This window comes from Anser anser, assembly GCF_964211835.1.
Source record: "Anser anser genome assembly, chromosome: 1".
NCBI lineage: Eukaryota > Metazoa > Chordata > Aves > Anseriformes > Anatidae > Anser > Anser anser.
The window spans coordinates 133,434,380-133,458,606 of record NC_139720.1 but is presented as its reverse complement, the minus strand read 5'-3'; the positions used below and the strand labels follow the sequence as shown (position 1 = coordinate 133,458,606).

Sequence of the window (24,227 nt, the reverse complement as noted above, 5' to 3'; positions counted from 1 at the left end):
AACGAATAGACTAGGAAGAGGGAAGATGAAAGACAAAGACAAGCAAAGGTGCAGAACAGTTAGGAGAAAAGTCAAAAAGGTATACTTTCTCTAGTAGTTCTATACCTTAACAATCTTCAGTGATCACTGATATTTTACTGCTATTGTGCTAGTACTTAACGTAGGGAAATGTTCCTAATTTAAACCATTCAAGTGCTTCCAACTTGCTTTGAGTTTTCCAAAAAATGTGAATTACCACCTAGGACTTCGGATAAACCATATGACTAGTCCCTGAGCTTTCCTGCCTTTTTCCCTTTTGCTGTCACCTTTGTCCTTATCAGTGGTCCATGTAAGTGTATAGCACAGTGAAGTTGGCTTGGGTTTTGATATTCTTCCCCCTACATCATTATACCTTTGACTTAAATCTACAGTTGTGCTAACTCGCTGTTTATGGAGGGTTGAAGTGCACATAACGTTTTAAAGGATTATTTTATGCTTTAGCCTATTTTTCTACTCATGGTGCTGGAAATGAAGGTCTCAATGAAGGTCTCCCTCCAGCAGAATACATATAATTTGCTGATTATGATTACTGGGCTTCTTTCCTCGTAATTGGGACCTGAGTTCAACTTTTCTGAGGCTGCCCACGATGGTACTGTGCCTCTGAGCATGTGTGGGAGTCTTTATTTAGACAACTTGGAAGCAGTTTCTTTGTGTTAGGTAGCATTCAAGGTGTTGATGGTGAGTGTAGGTGGCTTAGGTTTTTAGGTCCTACTTTCAAGTATGGATATCTGAAATTCACTTAACTGGGATTTAGTAAGGATTTACATGATCTGTTGATGATTTATAGGCTCTATATGTCTAAGATGTAGTAGTATCTGTGTTATCTGGAACAATCCTAAAGAATTTGTTGTATCTTCTTTTCCTTGTCTAATCCTTTTGAATATTATCTGATGGTGTAGCCCAGTTTTTCAGAGGATGTTCAAGGGTTTTATTTCCGCTTTGTATTCGCAGTACTAACCTTTACTTTAGGTCATACAATAATGATACTATCTATTCTCAGTATGTAGCCTCAGATTTCCCATAAACCGTAATGCACAAACCTTAAAGTTTGGCTGAAATAGATTTCATCTGGTATTGACCTTTGATGTTTATGTGTATCCCAACAGAGTGATGGAACACTATTGGCTACAGGCTCATATGATGGTTTTGCAAGAATATGGACAGAAGACGGTAAGTCAAACAACAGTTATCGTTCTTAAGCAATTAACAGCAGTCAACTATAAGTTGGGTAATGTGTAAACAAATTGTAATACTAACCTTTCCTTTATTCCAGGTAACCTTGCAAGCACCTTAGGTCAACATAAAGGTCCGATATTTGCCCTGAAGTGGAACAAAAAGGGGAATTATATTCTAAGTGCTGGTGTTGATAAAGTGAGTTTTAAAAATACGTAATTCTAACATTTAAATGTGCTGACTCAGTGAGTGCTGTTGAATTCCATAAGGTTATTTTCTTCTGCTCCAGGAGTCCTGGGGAGTGTACCTTTCTTTAATTTGTTCTAGTGGGTGTTGGATTAATCACTTAATCCTTGGATGAAGTGATTGATTACATTTTTGAGGCTATGTGTACATTTTAAGTGTAAAAGTTTTTTAAAAAACAAACTCCATTTGCCCCGTGTAAGATTACATCTTAAATGTTCCTGTTAAAGAAATAACTGCTTCCACTACTTATGTTTATAGTTTTATCAACTGTAACTATTTCCAGGAGGGAAGTTATCTTAGAGGTACTGCAGTTTTTAGCTCATCTAATTATTGAAACTGTTGTATTTGAATAAAATATATATGGTTTCCTATGCAAACATGCAAAATATGGTGGTTCTGAACTCAAAATCAAGCCAAACATGGTAGTTTCAGCTGAGTGCATATTAGAGATTGAAATGACAGATGATTGCTGATGATGAGCAGAAATCCATTAAAACTGAAACTGAAAAATAAACACAGCGTTCATCTTATCTTACTTTTGATGTCTGAAAAATTAGATGCATATGTCATCCTTGGCTTCCTTTATAAAATATGGAGAGAAAAATGGCATTTCCAAGTGATGAGTTGCATGGCCTGTGTTACAGTGAGATACACAGACAGTGCTCCTCTCCTGCATTTGACAGAGGCAGTCTAGGGAAATTCGCTCAGATCTGTACGTTTGATTTGTGGGATAGATGAATCCCTATATTTTCACATACTTGTGAAAATGGAGTTCTATTCCTTTTAATACTAGCTCATATCCAGCTATGTTTGTCTCCCAGTAGTAGTTCCCCATAGCAGCAGTGATTCTTAAGATGGTCTGTTAACACCAAGGGGAGGAACCCTGAATTTATTTTCTGAAAGTATGTACTCCCAGTTCACCCAAAAGGTAGGACTGGGTTGGGGAATTGCTTATGTGTGATGCAAGTATGGTTTAAACCTGTAGTAGGCAAATTACACTTCTGTCTGTCCCACCCCACCGCAGTGGCAAGAAGTGATTTGTACTTTGCTGTTAAACATTTTGCTTGGTGATTTAATTATTAGAAATGTAGTATCACTTAGTTTTGCAATAGAATTCAACTTGCATCTTACTAAAAAGGAAAAGTCTTACTTGAAGAAGATAATTGAGACAGCTGTAACAAAATGCTTATTAAAATGTTGAGGTACTGTTCTCTAGCGTTATTCAAAGAGAAAATGCCCATTCTTTGCCGTTACATTACTTCCTCTGTAGGGGTGATACTTCTGTATCTACACTTATATAATTATTCTGTAATATTTGGAAGTTATTTCTGTTCATTCAGCTGTGCAGCACACAAGGCTCTCTGCAGTCAATAATTTTATCAGTCCATCTTTTACAATTGCTCCTTAGTGAGTGCTCTCTCTCTTTGTTTTCTCTGAGCTGAACAGTCACTAACTCTTTTCTTCCCTCCTTCCTCCCGATGCAGACAACAATAATTTGGGATGCTCACACAGGAGAAGCTAAACAACAGTTTCCTTTCCATTCAGGTAATTCCTGCAGAATTCAAATTAGTAAAATGAAATACACGTTTTAATTTTGCCAGTCTAACTCATCCTTTTGTAAGAACCTGTCTGCCAGAGGAAAGCAAATTGTGAACCAGGATTTTTGTGCCTTTGCTATCCTGAGTAGCACGGTTTGTGGGTTTGTCCCTTTTTCAGAAGGATGGGTTTCTGTGAGAATCAGTTTTGAAAGTCAAAGTGAACTCTACAAGAGGACTTATATGACAGCTGTGCCTGCCCAGCTGAACGTTTGTACCGTTATCTGTGTGCTTAAATAGTATCGAGATTAAAATGGTGACTGCAGAAAGAAGCAAATGTGGATCTCCCAGCAGCTTGTCTTCACCCCTGCGAGCATGAAGGTCCTCAGGAATTTCTCAACTTTTAATTTTGACTTGAAATTCTTCAGTATTGCATTGTCTAATTATCAGAAGTCAACTGCCAACATTGAGTTCCTAAACCTTACTTGGACAGTCATTTGTGCATCTTGTGCATCTTCTTTTCAAGAAGACAGGAGATATCACAGATACTGAGTAATCTGGAGTAACAGGCAGTCATTGATGTAATCTTAAATTCACCTGAGACCAGACTTTTAAGAGGATGACTGAATTCATGATCCAAACCTGATAAGTTGTCACAGTTAAATATTTTTGAATGGGCATAGTCAAACTGAGCTAAAATCACCAAAAACATTCCAGATTCTGACGCTAGAAATGTTCAACACACTGTGTGTTGGCTGTAAAAAATCCATTTTTCATACAGCAGACTTACAAGGTGCTTAATGGTGTTTAAAAACATATATTTATCTTGTGATTTTAAGATGTTAATTGGCACATTTTTCAACTCAGTTTCTACTTGGTCTCATTCACAAATTTTCACAGATGTTACTAATACGCAGTAGCAATAGCAATGGTTATTCAACAGAAAACAAAACATATGTCCGTGCACACAGCATATCCATACTGGGCATTTTTGTCACTCATCTTCTCGTTGATGTATCTATCATAACTGTTCCACTACAGCAAACTTCGCACTGTGTAGTGACGTAGGTAATGCAATTCCTAGGCCTACTACTTCCTAACTATTGATCTAAGTGGCTGGAGACTCAGAGCTGGGTTACCCCTTCAGAATCATGTTCACTGAAGTGTGGTTGTCTTAGCAATGATGTGCATCAGGGACATGTTGCTCCAGTCTCCTTTTAGCAAGTTGAAAACGTGCCTCAATCTTCCAGTGCAATATGTCGATGTCCACCTACATTAATAGACTTCAAGAAAAATTGTTACTACGTGTGTCGTCTGTCTTTGGACCATGAGACACAACTGAAGTGGGAATGTGGAGAGGCTATTTTTTTCTTCTATTATTTCAAATATGTTTTAATAGGGAAGTAAAGCAGTTAGTTATTAAGACAATTGTTGATAGGCAAAAAGCATATGACCAAAAATAAGCCCTATAAAATCAGCAGGAGTCTTCATTCCCGCATAATTTTAAAGACACGAAGACTTCATCTTGATCTGCTTGTATCACCTGTTCACCAGAACAAACTTAACAGAAAATTACTCACTCTATTTGGCATCTGAAAACCTTGTTTATAACCTCACAAAGCTAATTTCCTTAAAATGGAGTGAAATAATCCAAATTTTGTATCTTCTGATAGATGTGGATGGACGTCTATGCATGCAGGAGCAAATTGGTTAAGCGATTTGATAAGAAGTTCTTGTGCAACCCAGTTTTAGACAACTAAGTGCTCTGAATCACTCCCTGCAGACATTTAACTCTCTACACTTTTGAGCGTCTAATCCTAAATCACGCCAAAATTTGATGAGAAAAGGCCTAAATTAACTGATAATTATTATAACACTTTAATCACTGGCATTTATTTTAGCTGTGCTTCTTAAAGGCTTCTTGCCCTTGCTTCTACTAGATGACATTCTAAATGTTTTTAAGCAATTGGCCAGTATCCTGTGCTTTTGGAGACACTTTGGCTGTTCAATTACTTGCGTCAAAACCTACATTTGGTGTTTTTTTCCACAACATTTTATGTAGTTATTTATCCAGTAAACATATGATTAAATACACCAATAAATTAATCAGTATTAATTACCAACACTATATGATTCAAATTATTCTGTAATGAAAATCCATTCCTTTAGTTGCCAGTGGCTCTCAGAAAATTACTTTTCAACTCATATGTATCATACTAGATATTAGCCCTGAAGGCATACAGCTTTCAATGAAGACAGACTTTTTGTTTGCTCTGAAACAATAACACAAAGCTTGCAGCAGGAGAAACAAAATCCTTTGCTGTTTCCTGATGCTCATTCATGTTCATTGGAAATCTCAGAAGTAATCTGCCTTCCTCACACAAATTTCCTTTGTAGTTCTGCAATGCAGAAATTCCTTAACTGTCACGGAGGTTTATTGAGCTTTTTCATTAGTATTCTAAAAAATATTTGTATTTGATACAATTTCAGCCCTCAGTTCTCATTTAAAGAGCTATCTGATGATTCAGAAGGTGATGTGGTTCTATCTCACTTTGCAGTTCATGAAAATCAGAACAGGAAAAAGCATTTAAATATAATAGGCTTGGCAGAACAGGTATCTTTTTACTTCTGTATTATGAAAGTTTTTCTCTGAACATCTTAGAGTAAGGCATTTCTTGGTTTCGTTTTAATGATAAACTTCCATTATGCTGTTGCCAGGAAGAGATTCAACTTTGCTGTCTAAATGGTGGTCTCATTCTGACACATCTGCTTTTCACCAGAGTGTGCAGAAAATGAAAATTTCTATATTTCAGCATGTCTTATATTATCCTCTGGAGGGCAGCTAAACTCTTTCTTGTGGGGTGAAAAAAAAAAGCACAAGCAAACTGTGTGTGAGGAGTCCCCACCCGCTCTTGTGCATGCTTTCAGTCTGCAGTGAAGTGCTGTAAAAGTTTGTGTTTTTTTTACACTTTCGTAAAGTGTGTGTGTTGCACACGGGTACTAGTTACATGTCCAGGTGCTACCCGCGTACAAAGTTTCATTAGTTAAATCTTCATTAATGCCAAACCCACTATGGAAACTCAGCCTCTGATTTCAGATGGTCTTGCCCAATGTACCTATTTTAAATCAATTCCCAGCCAAATGAAACTGAATGTAGATATTACTGATCCGTGTGTGTCTGCACAGAACAACAGGTTTGCACTGACTGTTGCATAAATACAGTATAAAGGAAGATGGCCACGTGCTGCTTCTCCCTCCTGTGTGTTGTGTCTGGAATTCATAGGACCATTTTATGTGCTGATTCATCTCTGCCCCATCTGAAATCATCCCCTTTTTTCAGAATTAGTTTTCTTCCAGCTGCTTTGTAGAACTGGCTTACAGAGGAATGAATGGCACAAGAGGGGTGTGCAGCCAGGAGCAAGGAGGGTGGAAGTGGGCACAGGATGGTTTTGCCCACTCTTACCCGAAAGATTCACAAATAGATGTACAAATCAACCAGATTACCCACTGCAAGAGAAAAAATGGTGCCTTTCAGGCACTTCCTGTCATCCCTGTAACTAGCTGCAGGTAACAGGCCAAGAACTAGCTTTTAGTCCCTGTGATCCAGATGGGTGACAGAAGGAAAATGATTTGGGATGACTGTTTCTTTGCTGTGTTCCCTAATGTTCCTTCTGTTGTTTGTACTTCACAGCTCCTGCTCTGGATGTAGACTGGCAGAACAACACTACTTTTGCCTCCTGCAGCACTGACATGTGCATTCACGTATGCAGACTTAGCTGTGATCGTCCCGTTAAAACCTTTCAAGGACACACAGTAAGTTTAAGAAGTCCAAACTGTTAGCGATTAAGTCATAGCCGCATGTAACAATGATGGCAGCTGATGTGTTTGCAGGGTGCATTCTAGCACTGGAGGTGTTATATCCCATTGCTTTCCTAAAAACGTATTCTTCAGGAGTGAGTCACTGCCTGTGAGAAGGGATAAACTGTTCTAAATCGTCGTAGGAGGCAAAACCTGCAGCTTAAACAATGAGACTATTTATATGTAGCACGAGCTGCAGACTGAAGGCACATAAATAAATAAGGTTCTGTTTTCCACTGGTGTATTTTCCTTTAGTAAATGAGAACTATGAATAACGAGAGAGCAGTTCACCTCCAGTCGTTGTTCAGTTTTAGAATCTATTACATCTAATATCTATTTAAGCTGTATTTTGTGCCTCTTTTCTTTAGTATTTAATGGTTGTCAAAGGCTGTTTTTTCTTTCTTTCATTCGTGAGAAAACTGATGTCAGATGCTGACCTGTAATCTAGATATTAACGTCCAGAACTTGCTGCCTCCCCACAGAGGAAAAATCGTGCATTTTGAGACCTTTAGCTTTTCTGTGGTTAAAATGATAATACACTGATATTTTGTGACAGGTTGTATGTTCCTACCAACAGAATGCTGTTTTTTATGATTATATGAAATGCACCATTTTGCACATGGACCAAAATTTGACTTCAAATATCTGTACAGTTCCTTTTAATGATAATTGAAATAAGTAAAGTGGATCAAGCAAAATTAACATATCTTCCAGGATTGTTTTCACTGAGACCCTGAGCCAATTTATGCTTTTTTAAAAAACATCATTTTCCCTTTTTGTGGAATGTTTTTTTTCCACTGTTACTATGTATGTATGACCCTGAAAAATAGCACAAAAAACTTCCTGATAACCAAGAGGACACATTAGGCTTACTTAATTACAAAGTGCTAGAAAAATTGATCTGGAAAGAGTCATAAAATATTCAGTATTCCCTGCTGGATTTCATTTACACATACAGCTCTTTTTATAGAGACCTGTATTGCTGTATTGCAGCAATACTAAGAATAATAAACTCCACAAAACTTTATGCCCCACCAATATTTTCTATTGTAAATTGCATCTCTTAGATCTACAGAGTATTAACCTAAGACATACCTCAGTTTAAAAACAGGTTAATGATGTCTTCAATCTCTCTGGTTTGAGGGTTTATTTAAATCATAGCATTTGAGAAGCATGAAAGACTTTGTACTAGAAAACATATGAGAAGACTGTTTGTGTGTATTGTCCACAAACACAAAGTGGTTACAGTTCCTAAATGATGTTTAAATAGCGTATTATGGAAGCAGCACTTCTTTGTTCACTGGTAGAGCAGCAACGAGGGCTGTAGTTTGTGTTTTAACTTGCTGTAGACATAAACCACGAGTGCCCTCTGCTGGGTGCCCAGTACAACGCAGGTAACCTGAATATTCGCTTAATAAAATCGCTCTTTATTTCAGAATGAGGTTAATGCTATCAAGTGGGACCCATCTGGCATGCTACTAGCATCTTGCTCCGATGATATGACATTAAAGGTAATATAATTTCCATTCCTGCTGTTGAAAAAGTAAAGACAAAGGTTATTTCTATTTTTTAGCTTTTCTGGAATGATATACTGTATGATTTAGAAAACTCTTTGTGAACAATAATTTAACTTTATGCTGTATTTCTTAAAGCCAATGTGAAAGATTAAACATAGAGAAGCAGTCACTGGGAAAACTGAAACATCCTATCCAGATAAGTGTCAAGCGACTGATATGTCACTGTCAGAATATTCACAGCTTAAATATACACATAGATATAGATATATACATACGTATCTATACATATATATAGATATATACAGCTACTTGCCTGTCAGCAGAAGCCCACTCCCTACACCAAAAAGCAGTCTACTGGTTAATCTTTGAAAAGAATATAAAAATAAACACGTTTCCCTTTGGAGTCTTTTTGTCTGAAAGTAATTTCATTGGAGCCATCTGATTATTTGTTTTTTGTAAAGCCTTGGACTAATCAGTGGGACATACATATTCAGAGCCCAGCAAAAATCTGAAGAGCTCTCTGAAGATGCCTATCCTTATCCGTTACCTGTATAGGAAGCCTAAGGCAGCTACACTGCGGATTTACGTGCCTCTGTTAGGTGCCCGAAGGTAGATGGGATCCGTCTGGCTGGGAGATAGCACAGGTTGCTCTACCAGCACAACTGGGCCATTGCACTGTGCCAGCAAAGTATTGCTAACGCAGGGAGAGTCTGGGCTTGCCGAAATGCTTTTCACACTAGAGCTCTTCAGCCCAAACCCCTCTCGGTCTCATTCCCTTCCCAGATGCATTAAATGAAGGCTGTGTTCCTATATAGGAACACATACGAAATAGACATAGGAATATCTATATTCCTATATAGAAATTGCTGTATATTGTAGCAGCAAAGCCCTCCAGATGGACTTCAGAGCTAGGCCAACACTGCTGTTGATTTATGCTGTTCCCTCTGAGTAAAGCAAACATCCCAGGCAAGATACAGTTCTGCGAATAGAATTGTACTAGTAATACAGATTTCTCATAGCATGGTTGTGTTAATTAAGGCTCATATCTCTTTCCGCTGCTGATTGGCACAGGTAAAGCAAGAGGCATTTCTAGTACACACACAGCTTGTGTGTAAGAGTGGAAACAGAGCAGCAAAACTTGCAAATGTAGATAAGAGCTAGGTCAACACCATGCAGGCTATTCAGAGAACTGGAAATTTACAGAAAGTAGGGCTAGGGAAGACGTAAAGAGAGTACCTCGTCTGTTATTCTACCACAAAGCAGTATTGTAGTGACCGATAATATCGTGCTTAAACATTCTGACCCAGTGGTAGCACATATTTTGGTGCCCATTTCCACACAGGATGTGTTTCAAAAAACTCTGTGACTTGGTACCAGTTCAAATTTGTGGCCTCTGAATTTGGCACCAGAGTTAATGGTTTGCTGTCACTGGCCTAGCTGAAGGCCTCTGTCACCTTGCAGTAATGGAGACTGCTGCAAGTCTTCAGGCAATTCTTCTTCCTTTTCCTCTGTAAATTAGTCTTCTCTGGCTTCTTTCTTTTCTCTTTTTTGGAGTGTTTGATACTTTTCTACAACTTCTTGGAACATATTGCGTGTTAGCCATAGAATATGCCTAAGCTTTGTGTAATGTTTCCAAAAGCAGACTTGGGTACGCCGCTGAAAATTCAGCAATAGAGCACATCATTTCCCTCATAGTGCAGATTTATAACAAGTGAGTTAGATTTTTCCTACGTTTTCGGTATCTTTCTGAAACTGCCTGACCAATTCTGAGTTATTTTGCCTGCTGTGAATTCGCTTGTTCTTGTTTCCTCAATTTTCTGAGATTTACTAAATTACCTGTCTTCTCTATTGGGCATATTCTTTGTCTCATACCACTTTGCCAAGTATTTGGCCATGTAATACTGCATATGTAGCTGATCTCGTTCCATCATCCAAGCTGTTAAAAACACCAGGAAAACAAACAGAGTTCAGGAGAAAGAGGAAAATCTGACCTGGCTGTTGACTGACATAAGAGAAAATTGCTAGGTTCTAAGCAGTTATAAACTGCTTTATTCTCAGTCTTTAAGGTGAATGCTATTGTAATTGGTGACTTAAATTGCAAGTTAAACTTCTCTAAATAGAATAACTTCAGCTTCTGTATGAAAATACCAGTATAGGCTATGGACAGTACAGTGACTATTCAGTTCTTCTGATCTATTGAGTAAGTACTATTAGATGCGTAGCACTTGCCCCAAATGGGGTTATTCTAATGTCTGCATTGTAGGTGCCAAACTGCTATATTAATAAATTCAAATTAGGTTATGTTTATGTGTATACATGTGTGTCAAGATATTAAATAAAAAATGGCAAGAAAAACATGGAGTGAACTGAAATAATTCAGCTGAGATTAACATTGCTATTTTTCCCCCTTCGTAATTACTCTGACTTAGATTTGGAGTATGAAGCAAGATACCTGTGTACATGACCTTCAGGCTCACAGCAAAGAGATTTATACTATCAAATGGAGTCCTACAGGACCAGGCACCAGCAACCCAAACTCCAACATCATGTTAGCAAGGTAAAAATAAATCTTATTCTGTTTCTTACCTAAAAGAATTGTCTTTTTGATGTGTAACTCCACCATTGCCTTGCTGTCAGTCTTCCTGTCTGCAATTCTAGGAAACCATCTGCTGATAACATTAAAAATGTTTGTAAATCAGGGGAGGATACAAAGGGAGAAAAAACATATTTGAAAAAGAGGAAAAAAAAGGAGAATTGAGTCATATGATACTTAATTTTTTAGCTGTCTTGATAAAAAAGATTGTAAATCTAGCATCATACCTTCACATCCAGCATCCGGTTGTTACGAATGACTGTATTTAATGAGACAGATGGCAGCCCACTAAGCCAGTTGGAATATGTTCTAACAAGAGTCCTGCAAAGCACCTGAGCAGATACTGACAATTTTTACAGTCTTGTTAACTAATCGAGAAAAGCTTGAATAAAAATTCCACTTTAAAATCTGTTCATAATTCTTTGAGTTTAGGAAATACGTTTGCTCGTAGAATGCCAACTGATGGTAGTACCATGGGTTTATGAATTAAGAATTGTGTTGTATCACAGAATCACAGAACTGAAGGGGTTGGAAGGAACCTCAAGAGATCATCGGGTCCAACCCCCCTGCCAAAGCAGGTTCCCTAGAGCAGGCTGCCCAGGTAGGCGTCCAGACGGGCCTTGAATATCTCCAGAGAAGGAGACTCCACAGCCTCCCTGTGCAGCCTGTTCCAGTGCTCCGTCACCCTCACTGTGAAGAAAAATTTCTTTCTCATGTTGGTGCGGAACTTCTTGTGCTCCATCTTGTGGCCATTGCCCCTTGTCCTGTCCCCACAAACCACTGAAAAGAGGTTGGCCAAATCCCTCTGTCTCCCACACCTCAGGTATTTGTAAACATTGATAAAATCCCCTCTCAGTCTTCTCCAGGCTGAACAGACCCAGGTCTCTCAGTCTTTCCTCACAGGGGAGATGCTCCAGGCCCCGTATCATCTTTGTGGCCTTCTGCTGGACTCTTTCCAGGAGATCCCTGTGTTTTTTGTACGGGGGAGCCCAGAACTGGACACAGTACTCCAAAGTTTTGGAATTTTATTTATTTTACTCCTCAGTCTGAGAGTAGACAGGGAAGAACTTGAATTTCTTGGAGTTGTTCTTCTAATATCATTTTCAATACCAATTATTTCCCTAGCTTTTCTCTAAGCCCACAGCTTGGGATTTAAATAGATTGTATGGAAAAAAAATGCACTGAACCAAAATGAAAAGAACCACAGTTCTAGAACATTGTGGAATTATAATTTATTAAATAGTAAAATCCTTAAGAACTGAGATTTCTGTAGAACAGTTTATACTATTAATGACAATGTGTATTTTACCTTCCTGAATAATAGCAGATAGAATCTCAAAAAGAGGAGCATGACCCTCTTTGGGCTTGTGATCTGATCCCCCGTACAATAAATACCCCTAGTTAAAGGGTTCACACGTAAGAATTGAGTTCTGTAAATAACAGTTCTTGTCGTTAAGAACGGAAAGTCTACAGTGTTTTGCTTTTCTGCTTGAAACATTTTGTGCTTAGCCAAAAAAAACTTGTGGTGTTCTCTTCAAATGTTTACAGCATCTAACTACAAAGGGATTAACACCCAAATTAAAACATGTTTTGTGTTCAATGCTTCTTGCAGTGCTTCATTTGATTCCACTGTTCGGCTGTGGGACGTTGACCGAGGAGTCTGCATCCATACGCTAACAAAACATCAAGAGCCTGTCTACAGTGTAGCTTTTAGTCCTGATGGAAAATATCTAGCCAGTGGGTCCTTTGACAAATGTGTCCATATATGGAATACTCAGGTACTGTTTTGAGTCATACGAAGCACATCTGTTTTAGCTGACACATCAGTAGCAAAATCTCAAATGGAAAATATGTGTACCTGGGCAGTGCGTGACCTGCCAGCCTGGGTGAGCCTGATTGTACTGACCGATAACAATTGCAGCACAGCAGCTGAGTCACTCAGGCAGAGGGAGGTGACAGTGCAGAACGTTTCTGCTAAAGCTTCTTTGTATGCCAAAGCAACAGCATACAAGAAAATAGCTACATCACGCCATGCTACCAGTTTTGTGGAGCAAAGATCGGGGTTGATTTGTACAAATTCGTGATTCTTACATTTAGTAACAGATGTGAGTCTGATGCACCTGGCTTATACTTTGTGGCAGTGAGGTAAAGGATATACAGCCCGGGCACTGGGGATACTCTGGAGGAGAGTGGGGCAGTTGGAGTTTTTTCTTCCTAACCCCAGAAAGTAATTTCCACTCATGTATGTAGTAGATCCTAAGCACTGGGAGCAAGCCAAAAGAACTGAGCTCTGCTTTCCTGCACACAGTTGTTTTCTCCTGAAAGTGCTCTCTATGTGATCTGCACATGCTTAGAAACTGGAAATTCTCCTGCTGAGTTGGTTTTATGCGTGGAGATGGAGATTGCATGAAGAACTTAGGGAAGCCCCAGTCTCTCTCACAGTGATACCAGAACTGCCTTATGCTTCCACAGACTTAATTTAGGATATCAATGCCTAACAGCTGAATTAAGCAATAAACTTCAGAGAAGAACACCTCAGCTTAACTCCTACAGCTAACACTCTCAGCTTTACTGCTACAGAGTTGACAAAAGCAGATGTTTAAGAGTCATACTGTAAATTGCTTTCTGGAGGAGCCTGTTTCTCTCCAGTATCAAAGACCTGTTTCCTAACTTGAACATCTTACCAAGATGACTATAGTTAGGTAGTTAGGTGATGTGAGTAGCTCCCACGTGCCACCACTGTCATTTCTTTGATGTAGTGCCACACTACAGAGAAAAAGGGGAACTTCCATGCTGAATGTTTGCACGCTGTTTTGCTTTGTAGAGTGGAACTCTAGTACATAGCTACCGAGGCACCGGAGGCATCTTTGAAGTCTGCTGGAATGCTAGAGGAGACAAAGTGGGAGCAAGCGCATCAGATGGATCGGTAAGAAGCTTTACACACTGTAAATGTTGGGTGAAGGTTGCTCTTTTGGAGAGTGCCAAAAAAAAGCACATACCATATTGCCTTCTCTGGACAGTGCTCAAGGTGTAGACAGCTCAATACAGAAATAAGTAGTTCGTAGGAATATATTAAAAATGCTCCTGCTTTGAAAGGCTTTGAATACTGGGAGGTGGTACTTTTATTGGAAATGAAGAGTGCTCGTGGAATTGGTGAATATTGCTGAAGATGGGAATAAATTTAAATACATATTTGATAAGAACAGCAACAGTGTTGTTTCTATCATTACTTTCCTCATCTGTCAGTTCTTACTGAAGGTCACACCAGGCAACTTTCAAATTATCAGTTGTCTTGGGACTTTCTAGTCCTACCCCACAGAAGAAATACACCCTTGAGTAGTACCTGAAGGAAGAAGTTTGCAGCATGATGTCCAAAGATTTCATCCTGTGGTAGAGCAGAAGTATTGCTGTAAAGATAAATATTATTCCCTACTATTTCTTCTGTTAGTTACTTGATAAGAATTTCAGTTACAGCATGATCAGCCTGTGAAGGACACATGTTATAACACACTATACAGCTTTCAAAATAACTCTTCTACATGTCTGGCTGGCATAACTCTAGAGCAATATTTTTCAACTGTTTTTAATGAAGGGTACACCTACAACATGGTTCAGTTGTTTGAGTTGTGCCGTCTGAAAGGGTGCCATGCCTGGTTTCCAGCAGCTGCTCCAAATGGGCACGTGCCTGCCATAGGTCCTGGGTCACACCTGCCAGGCCTGTGCATACTCTTTGGAAATACTTCAAAAAGTGAAGTGTTTAGGCAACTAAATAAAGCCCATGGTCCTATCTGGGATGCGCCACCAGAATGCTTGTTTGTAATCTAAGGAAAGCCCAGCGAGGTGTTTAATGTACATTTTTCAGTTCTGTTTTCTCCCGTGTTGGCTTGTTCTCTTGCTTGTGTGCATGTAAACAGGTACTGAGACAGGCTGATGTGGAGCTTGGGATAGCTTAGCATACAGCTGGCTGATCAGCTGGTGGGCTGGGCCGTATATAAATAGGAATTGCAACTAACCTGCAGAAATGGTTCTTAATCCTGAGTCTTTTCTCTCTAGGTTTGTGTTCTAGATCTGCGGAAGTAAAAGTGAAATGTTTTAGAAGAAATTTCAAATGGACCAGCAGTGAATGTGTGGGGAGAAGCACTCTTCAAAACTATTCTTAACAGCTCCAGAACTGTACGAACTTGAACAAAGTTAGAGTGTACTGTGAAACCAACTCTCCCTGGCCACAGGTGTCTAGTATTTTGTCCGTAACCTTCATCAAGGAGTAAAAACACAGTCACTTCAGAGGGGGAGGGAATGGTTTCCACCTGGAACATTCAGCCTTGGAAGCATGAAGCCACCAGCTAGGCATTGCACTGTTTGGTTTGCGTCTGAGAACTTGCTCTGATGGCTGGGAAAAAAAGCTGTGCCAAAAAAAAAATTAATAAAAAAAAGAAAAATGCTGTGATAAACCAAAAGGGAAAAAAAAATCCTCCTCCATGCGGTGTCGTATTTTTTCCTTCCAATTTGGACACTACAGTTGCTCTCCCAAAGGACGTTCAAAGACCAGTTTGTACTGATGAAATGCTCAACTTTGTAATCACAACACTTTCTATTTTCTAGACTACTTTTTTTGTTCAGTGTTTTTTCTATCAGCTGGAATATTACAGCCTGGAGGATCCCAGGCCTAGGATGAAACTTTTGTTTTCCTTTTATTTCTCCCTTCCACTCCCAACTTCTCCTTCCTTTTTTTCTCCTCTTTCTTCTTGCCCTTTTTTTCTTTTTTCCCTGTATGCCCATAGTAGATGCAGCCAGGTGGACATGACAATGAAAATTTTTGACAGACTGCTTCTCCTCTCCTCTCTTTCTTTTCTTTTCTTTCTCTCCGTTTAAAAGAAAAAAAAAATCCTCCATGCTTCAGATCTTAGCGTCTCAAGGGCACTTTCAGCAAATTGTGTAATAAGTGCTTTATATAAGAATGCAGTGCTGGGGAAGATTTTTACAGGAGAAAGATGACTTTTAACAGAAAGAACCCAGTGTATTTTTGGAAAAAAAATATTTTTTATGTTAAACACAGTTTTAAAAGCCGAAAATGGCCACCAAATGTAGACCAGTTGTGTAATTCAAGCAAAAAGAATGACACAGAGTCCAAGGAGCATGAAAGATGCAGTATCCTTTTTCTCCTCTCTCTCAGAAAGTGCTGTGGGACAGAACGCTATTTGATACAATAAATGCCCGTCATTTACTAAGAGACCTCTTCCAGCAGCCAGACGTTTATATGGTCTCATTCCATTTTTGTGGCTGTTTGATGCTGTACGCTTACTAAAAGGAATCCATAAGTTTGAGACCATAAATATAGCATTCATTTTCTCGAGTGCGTATTTGTGTTTATCCTCGGTGACCAGGGGAAAACAATTGTGCATCTTCTTTCCTCAAGAGACGGTTCAGGTTTCGCACAGAACATGCGTTAGGCGAGCAGTGCTGTGCTCCACTGCTCACCCACGCAGCTGTTTCTGTTCCAGTAAGTCCGTGGGGTTCCACCAGGGACATGATGGGACCAGTCGGACCAAGACGCGCTGACTGTGCCTGTCGCTGTTGAAGAATGGACTCTTGCCAAGCTCACGGCCATCTCTGGTCAGCGCACACCTAAAACAGCCCTGCTGTCGCAGACCTCGTGCTGCTGTCACCCTCAGCCCTGCGTGTTCCCCGCGTGATGAGGAAAGCTCTGGGTCTGCCTGTGGAGGTAGGCTTAGCTTTGAGCGTGGGTCAAAGCACCCTCAGTGGGGTGCTCAGAAGGCGTCGTGGAGCTCTCCACTAGGCGAGGACACGATTTATAGCCTATTTCTCAACATATAAACCACTGTGTAGTTACAGTGGGTGAAACGATCGGAATGGCAACCAAGACTTCCAAAGCACCGCCTGTCAGCTGGGACGTGATTTCCTTAGTGCGAGCCAGACATCCGTGGTGATGCCTACCGAAGATTTCTTTACTCCAAGAGCAAACAATGGATCCAGAGAAGCCACAGGAAAGCCAAAGGCAGAGTTTACTGAAGTTGGTGGAAACTCTCAGGCAGCCTTGGGGTGGTGTTGGCCATTATTCAGACAAATCCTCAGACTGGTGTCTTCTCTAGCCTGCAGGCTAGGATTTGTAGGATGGAGAAAAGGAAACAAGAGAGCCCCCTTGAAATCACAGCACATTCCCACCCAGTCGCCACTTCTGTCACACAGAATCTTCCCTTTGGTCTGACCACAGCTGCTGAAGTGGTGATTTGATCTGAGCAAAACCAAAACCAGAGCCCTAATGCAGAACTGGTGGTGCGAGACCCGCCAAGCATCACGGCATCAGGGAAGTTGTATGTCCATTTTTTCTCCTGTGTTTTCCTCTCTTTACACTTAATATCTTTACAGTATCTTAGTCCTTTCAGTGGAACTCGCTACTGCCAGCTTCAGCTGCTTTTCTTAGAGATGCACATTCAGAAAGGAGAAAATAATGAAAATAAGTAACAGCTAACAGGGTTACTTAGTCCTGCGGGGAAAACAGTCACACAGGATTTTAGTTCTTAATTACAGTTAGGCTTGTTTGTAATTTATATCAAAGGATCGACACTGAAAGGTACCCAGGGTTATTTTTGGTGTTAAGTGTGTCTATGTGTTGTTTTCAGTCTTCTGCTCCAGGAGCATGGCTGTGGATGATCACGTCACAGTTTTGCACTGGTTTCTAATAGCCAGCACACCTACTAATTTAACGTCACTACTTAAAAAAGGAGTACTTACTAGGGGAGAGGCTTGACTCTGAATACAAAGGCTTAATGTGGCTGTCTAAAGCGCGGTTGGGTTGATGATTTGAGTAGAATCGTTGCGCGCCCGTGGCTGGCTTCCTAAGCTGCCTCTGAGCGGCGTTTCTGAGAGCAACACGCAGAAGCTCCCGGCCCACAGACCGCGGGGAGGCGTGGGGAGGGCCCGGGGCTGGACTCTCCCTTGCGCAGCGCCTGACGAGGCCAGGCCTCGGGGTTCAAGGAGATCAGCTTGCTCAGTCCCAGCTCGGCTCTGCCGCACGGCCGCCTCCGCGCACGGCCCCTGTTGGGTCTTGTTCCATGAGAGCTGCTGCAGGTAACGCACGGGGCGTCAGCGCGCGTGCTTCTTTTTTCTTTGTCCTTTTTCCAAGCTGTCGGTGAGGGCATCATCTTTCCCCTGCCAGTCTGCATGGAGGTCAGAAGCCAAGAGAAGCCAAGTTTCAAAATCGGTTGATTTGCAAAGCCTAGGCGTGAGGGAGGCTGCCCTCCTGGGAGGTCTCTGGACAGGCCGTCAGATAGGAAAGCAGCATATGGGAAAACTAACAAAATTCACCTCTCATCCCGTCCACGAGACCCTAAAGTCTGGGGAAATCATCAAAGATGTAGTAGTAGATAGTTTTCAGGCGCAATGAGGGCAGCTATTGAGATTAAGGAAGGCTGAAGACGTCGTGAAGTCTAATCCTAGCCGAGTGGGCTGGTTTCTTTGGGACGTGGGCAATGGGGAGAGCGAGGTTTCGCCAGGCTTCAGGTGGAGATCGAAACCTAGAGCTGCCCTCAGGGAGCTCTCGCTTTCCTCCGTTGCTGCAGCAGCATCCCCAGGCTGACGCTGCCCCTGGAACAGAGCGGCGTGAGGCGGCAGGCGGGTGGGCCTCAGCAGTGCTTTCACCCCCTGCTTTTTGATCATTTTGTTCCTAGTTCTTTATAATGGAAGAGAAACTGAAGAAAAAACCAACGAAGTGACCAAACAGGATTGTGAAACATCAAGAGGCTTACTGGATTTTTGTCATTGCTGGCTGCCTGGAACTGGCCTTGAAGTGAAAAAAAAAACAGTTTCTGAAAAACCACTCAACTCTGTGGGCTAGAAGGATACTGGATCTTTTATGTAGAAAACACTGGGTCCCTTATGGGGCACTAACGGGCCTGACTTACAGGGTTATACACACATTAACCCCATGCTACATCTTAGAAATTTCCTTTTAATTTGTTAAAAAAAGAGAAAAATAGCTAATTTTAGAGCCAAGTGAAGTGCACTTTGTCAAATGTAAGGGTCTGCTTTGTTTTTGGGTTTCTTTTTTTCTTTTTCCCTTTTTAATTTTTCCTCCTTTTTTCCTCCTTTTGCCTTTTTAAAAGATGTGGTTCTTTGTCAATTGCAGAAATGTTCTTTCAGCCACTCACTGAAATTCTGAATTCTGGCTTCTGCAGTTTTTATTGTCTGTGTCAGACTTGCAGCCAGACTTGGTTCTCATTTCAGCATTTCCCAGGTTCTGTTGAAACAACATCAACCCTTATTTTGTTTCTCCCCCACCCACACTTTCTTCGAATTCACCTTGTGTATTGTAGCTCATTTGTTTTAAGGAGAGAATCAACAGATCATATTCAGTGTCTTGAATAAATTGCTATATTTTGATATTAGAGAATTCTGTGCGTGTTGTTCCTTATTCTTTCCTGGCTGGTTTGCATCCCGTGTTTAAGAGCTGGGGTCGGGTGAGAAAATTGTAACGGGGTCATTGGCCAATTTCATTTTCCCCCAATTATGCATTTTTGGAAGTTCCTTGTTTTAAAAGGAGCAAAAAAAATAGTGCAGTACTAGGCATTGAGCAGCGCAGATGGTAAGGAACCAATTTGAGTAAGACTGAATTGAGGTACTGGGGAAAAAAAAAAAAAGTTTCCTCACAAGGAAATTTCTCCAGATAAAATAAATTGGACTCATGGTTGAGCTAAACAAATTGTTAATCTTTTCTTCACTCTGTCAAGGCCTTAAATTCAGCCTTGCTTGGGCAGTTGGAGGTTTTTGAAGGACTCTGGAATATTCCAGCTCATGCAGTGGGGCTTCAGCTCCTTGCTCAGCCATAATCACAGGAGTCTAGAAGAGGGAAGAGGGATCCCTTGTCCTCCAACAGGCACCAGCCCCAGGATAGTGGGATTCCTGCAGTCGGCCCCTCCGACAGCTCTGTCTGATGGCAGCTCACAGTGCTAGCGGCTCACAGACACGGTGGGGTTTCTTAGCTCCAACAGGATGAGTGTTGTGTGATTTTAGCTGGGTTGTATTCCACAAAAACGGGACCCACAGTACCTGTGGAATTTCTGCTTTGTGACCGTGTACTGCACTGACCATTTGCCTAAGCTAAGGCTTAAAGATTGTCAAGAGTCTGCAAAGGGAATTAATGTTCAGATCAAACACAGGCTTATGTGTCACGTCATCTAATATTTGGGTATTTAAGGACCTAAAGCCTTAAGTTAGAATTGATATGCAGTATTTGGGAAGAGTCAAGTGCTAGAAAAAACAGTATGCTGATGATCCTAAGAGACACAGAATGGTTTGGGTTGGAAGGGACCTTAAAGACCATCCAGTTCCACCCCCCTGCCATGGGCAGGGACACCTCCCACCAGGCCAGGCTGCCCAAAGCCCCATCCAGCCTGGCCTTGAACACCTCCAGGAATGGGGCACCCACAGCTTCTCTGGGCAGCCTGTGCCAGGGCCTCACCACCCTCTGAGTGAAGAATTTCCTCCTTATATCTAACATAAACCTACCCTGTTTTAGTTTAAAGCCATTCCCCCTTGTCCTATCCCTACACTCCCTGACCAAGAGTCCCTCCCCAGCTTTCCTGCAGGCCCCCTTTAGGTTCAGGAAGGCTGCTAAAAGGTCTCCCCAGAGCCTTCTCTTCTCCAGGCTCTTCTTTAGGCATGATCATCATGTTACCACATTATCAAATACTTGAAGAAGAGAAAATAATGCTGTTTTTGTCTCAGTTCGTGCCCTGAGATCTGTACAGCATTAATATACAATTAATTCCCTGTAACTGTCTGAGTTGAATGCAATAGGGCAAATAAGTTCAGCTCTCATGTGGCCACAAACCACCTTTGTAACCGTTTCTCAAAGAGCATGAGAGCTACGGAGAAGAGTGAACCACTGCGGGTCTACAGCTTTAACACATAGCAATATATAAAAGCTTTACCTGCTTCTTAACAAATGCTATGTTGTAGTCCTACTTTTAGTCACATCATTTCCAGGCATGTTTCAAGAAAATGCACTGCTGTCAAAGTAAAACTAAAGCGAAAACTGGTTTTCCTTTATTTATCCTACAAATATTTACTTAGCCTGTAAACTGTTTGGCAAGTAACACTTGAAGCACTGAGCAGTCCTAAGCACCTGCTTCTCGCTCTTGTCAGGGTGCAACACAATAAAAGGGTATTTGTTAAACCTGCTCAGGGAAGGTGTAATACCACAGCATCGCACTCAAAACCACTTATTCCCCTGCCATCTTTCTGCGTATCATTTCCAGTAAAGGGAAAGATCAATGTCATCCATTAAAAGCCCACATAAATTCATATCTAAGCTTCATGCTCTGGAAAGCAATTTTTAAAGCATTGAAGTCTCTCAAATGAAGAAATGACTCACTTGGCAAGAAATGTATCATCCGTGCTGACTTTTTCCAACAGGAAGGAAGATCTTTGCTTCCTTAGAGATAGTTTTTTTTCTACTTCCTTTTGAATATTCACAAAACCAAAAGAATACAAAACCTAATAACTGCAGGAAAACAGCTACAGCCTCTTTTCCTGCTGCAACGGCCAACTTCTCCTACCTTCAAAGAAGCAGCCTTGACTTCACCTTGTGAACCATTGGTATCTATGGCAATACAATAGGTCGAGGACAGATTCTGCTCATCGCTTTCCAAATCCTTTCCATTACAAACCGGGACAAAACTGGCGTCCCAGTCCTTCAGGAGAGTGATTCATCACAGTAAGAAGTGCACAACAAACGAGAAAGGCTTCGGCTGAGAAGCACTGATGTCCTGCAGTTCAAAAACTCAGGCTCACTTCTCTGGGCTTCTAAAAGTCGATGGGCGTCAGGAGAGAACTGCATCCCTGCACACTGTTGCAGTTGCTGAAAATCTCTCAGCACTTTCTTGGAGGTAAAGGCAGAAAGGTTGAACCCTTAGAAGGGTTTTTGAGACTTTCTGCAATCCCTGCAGCTGCGGTGTCCTGCCGGAGGGACTGGCAGAGGTGTCAAGTCGGTGCAGAGAACACCTTCAGTTACTACCCTTATGGTGGTGGCATCTCAGGCTCCTGAGAATAACAGAAGTCTGATGGAAAAAGTCTGCAGAGTGACTTTTAAGTCCTGGACAACGGCTGCTTGTCAGCTTCTTTCCCACAGGCTGGTCTGGGGAGAAGCTTGAGCAGTTACAGTCCAGTAACGTGGCCGTGTCCGACCATCCTCCCACTCGCCTTCCTCCACGGAGGAGGACACAGGCAGGCAGCCTGAGGCTCGCTCAGCCCACACCCACACAGACACCCGCTGTGTTTTATAGCCACATTAAAGGTCCGGGCCTCATGACTTGGTCAGGGAATACAGATCAAAGCAATTACTTATCAAACCTTCCTAATCCACCAGCTTTTCAAATGGCATTCCTACTTGGGCCTGTTTCAGCACGGAGACGTTTCCAGATTGGTGTAAGATCTACAGAAATCCTCACAGACAGCAAAGATCAGCCTGTGACACAGAAAATCCGAGATCTCATAAAGATTTTTTTTAAAATTTTCCTGGTACAAATAAATGGACTCTGTGCTTGCAAAATTTCTACAGATTCAGTTGTATTTTTCCAAGAAAATGGAAGAGTTGGTATGGGAATAGCCACCATTTCTCACCTCTGCAGAAGCTCCAAGAGCCCTCCTGAGGCTGGTGAAGGTTAGCAGCATGCATCACTGAAGACCCCTTACCAATAAAAGTCATCCTTACCAAAACAAAACAGCAACTTTCTGCCTGCTTTTTCCTTCCATAGCGCCAGTAAAGTGAGCAGAAAGGCAGCTCAGGTGGGGAGAGAGGAGCCAGCCTATGTGCAGCCCCGAGTGGAGAACCTGTCCCACAGCTTCCCCAGGAGACAGCACATATTTACATAACATTTACTTTAAAGGACAAAATAAACAACAACAAAACCAACAAAAAATAAACCACCCAGATCTATTTCTACAGCCAAATCTATTCCAGTAGGAACTGAACTCACAGCAGCACCTCTAGCAGAACAGAAAAAAAAATCGTCTCATTACACACCACCACTGCACCACTCCTTTCCACCCTCCGAACCACGAAAGGCTTGAGGCTCATTGCTCCTGAGCGTGGCCTTCAGCGGAAAGATGAGCTGACCAGTTCCCAAAATGAAATTAATTTAGGAGAAAGAACATCTTGCTTCCTGCTCTCCTATTCGACCTAACTTCTTAATGCTGTCGTTCTCCTTGCTATGCCCTGTATGCCTTGGGCTGGGGAAGATATAATTGTATGGAAAGAACAGTTTGCCTGGATTCTTTCCTAAGATGGAGTTCTCCTTTGGACTTGCTTTTCCTGACCAAATTTCCTACAGTAGCCCCTTGAAGGCCGATCTAAGAATTATTGCCTGGGTTGGTTGAAAAAACAGCAACAACAAAAAAACACCACCACACACACAAAAACAAACAAACAAACAAACACCCCAGCTGTCATTGGATAATGGCCCTGAAAAAATGCTGAGGAGACAAAGCAACGTCAACTTAATGAGAAAATGTTGCTGTATTTTTATGGTGTTTTTGAAGGACATTTGGGAGAGTGTTAGAAAATTTTATTTTAATGAAAATTTAAGTTATGGTAAACAGAAACTTATCATTCCACTTGTGCCTTCTGTTTGTTCTTTTTTCAGTAAAAGTTATTAATATTTGGGTGAGAACCTCAAAAAAGTTCTACCAACAAATGTAACTTATATTTCACCCAACATCAGAAATTATGATGTTATAATGCTAAAAGTTAAGGAGTATTTAGGCATGTGTGTATGTGTGTGTGAGAGAGTGTTGCAGAAATATGTGTTGTTTGTGTAACACGCCTGAATATTTCTCATTTTCTTTCGCAAGTCTCTGCAGGACCGGGACAACGGGCAATCCCACAATTTTGGAGGTATGACTGGCATCTCACCCGGAATAAAACGAATGCAGTAAATGTGTATCTATTTTGTGATATCCTAATAAAATAAGCTAAAGCAACACATAGCATTTTTGTCAGTCAGTATTGCAACAAGATGCACAAAATCAAAAATAGCTCCTTTTCTTTAGCTAAAACACCAGAACAACGACAGCAAATTAGAGAGCGTACTGAAATGTAACTATGATGGCACTGCTGCGCTAAAGCAGCACTTTGAATTAAACCCTTTTGCTACACCATGAATAAATATTCTTTCACCTGTGCCTTGTTGCATTTAGGTAGTGTTGTATGGCTGTGAAATATCCATGTGGTTAGGCTGGATCAAGGTC

The 24,227-nt window shown here is 41.1% G+C and overlaps 1 protein-coding gene across 7 annotated transcripts in view; it reads left to right on the top strand.

Moving 5' to 3' along the window:
• TBL1X (transducin beta like 1 X-linked) overlaps positions 1-19,371 on the top strand; it is a 199,560-nt gene extending 180,189 nt beyond the window's left edge. For all 7 annotated transcript variants that reach the window (XM_083825239.1, XM_083825241.1, XM_083825244.1 and 4 more), the window contains 9 exons: positions 1,146-1,209; positions 1,313-1,410; positions 2,943-3,003; positions 6,685-6,806; positions 8,288-8,362; positions 10,798-10,925; positions 12,574-12,739; positions 13,786-13,887; positions 15,015-19,371. In XM_083825239.1, coding sequence (XP_083681365.1) covers positions 1,146-1,209; positions 1,313-1,410; positions 2,943-3,003; positions 6,685-6,806; positions 8,288-8,362; positions 10,798-10,925; positions 12,574-12,739; positions 13,786-13,887; positions 15,015-15,041 — 843 coding nt within the window. In that variant the 3' untranslated portion in view covers positions 15,042-19,371. The remainder of the gene's footprint in view (positions 1-1,145; positions 1,210-1,312; positions 1,411-2,942; positions 3,004-6,684; positions 6,807-8,287; positions 8,363-10,797; positions 10,926-12,573; positions 12,740-13,785; positions 13,888-15,014) is intronic.
• The last annotated feature ends 4,856 nt before the right edge of the window (positions 19,372-24,227 follow it).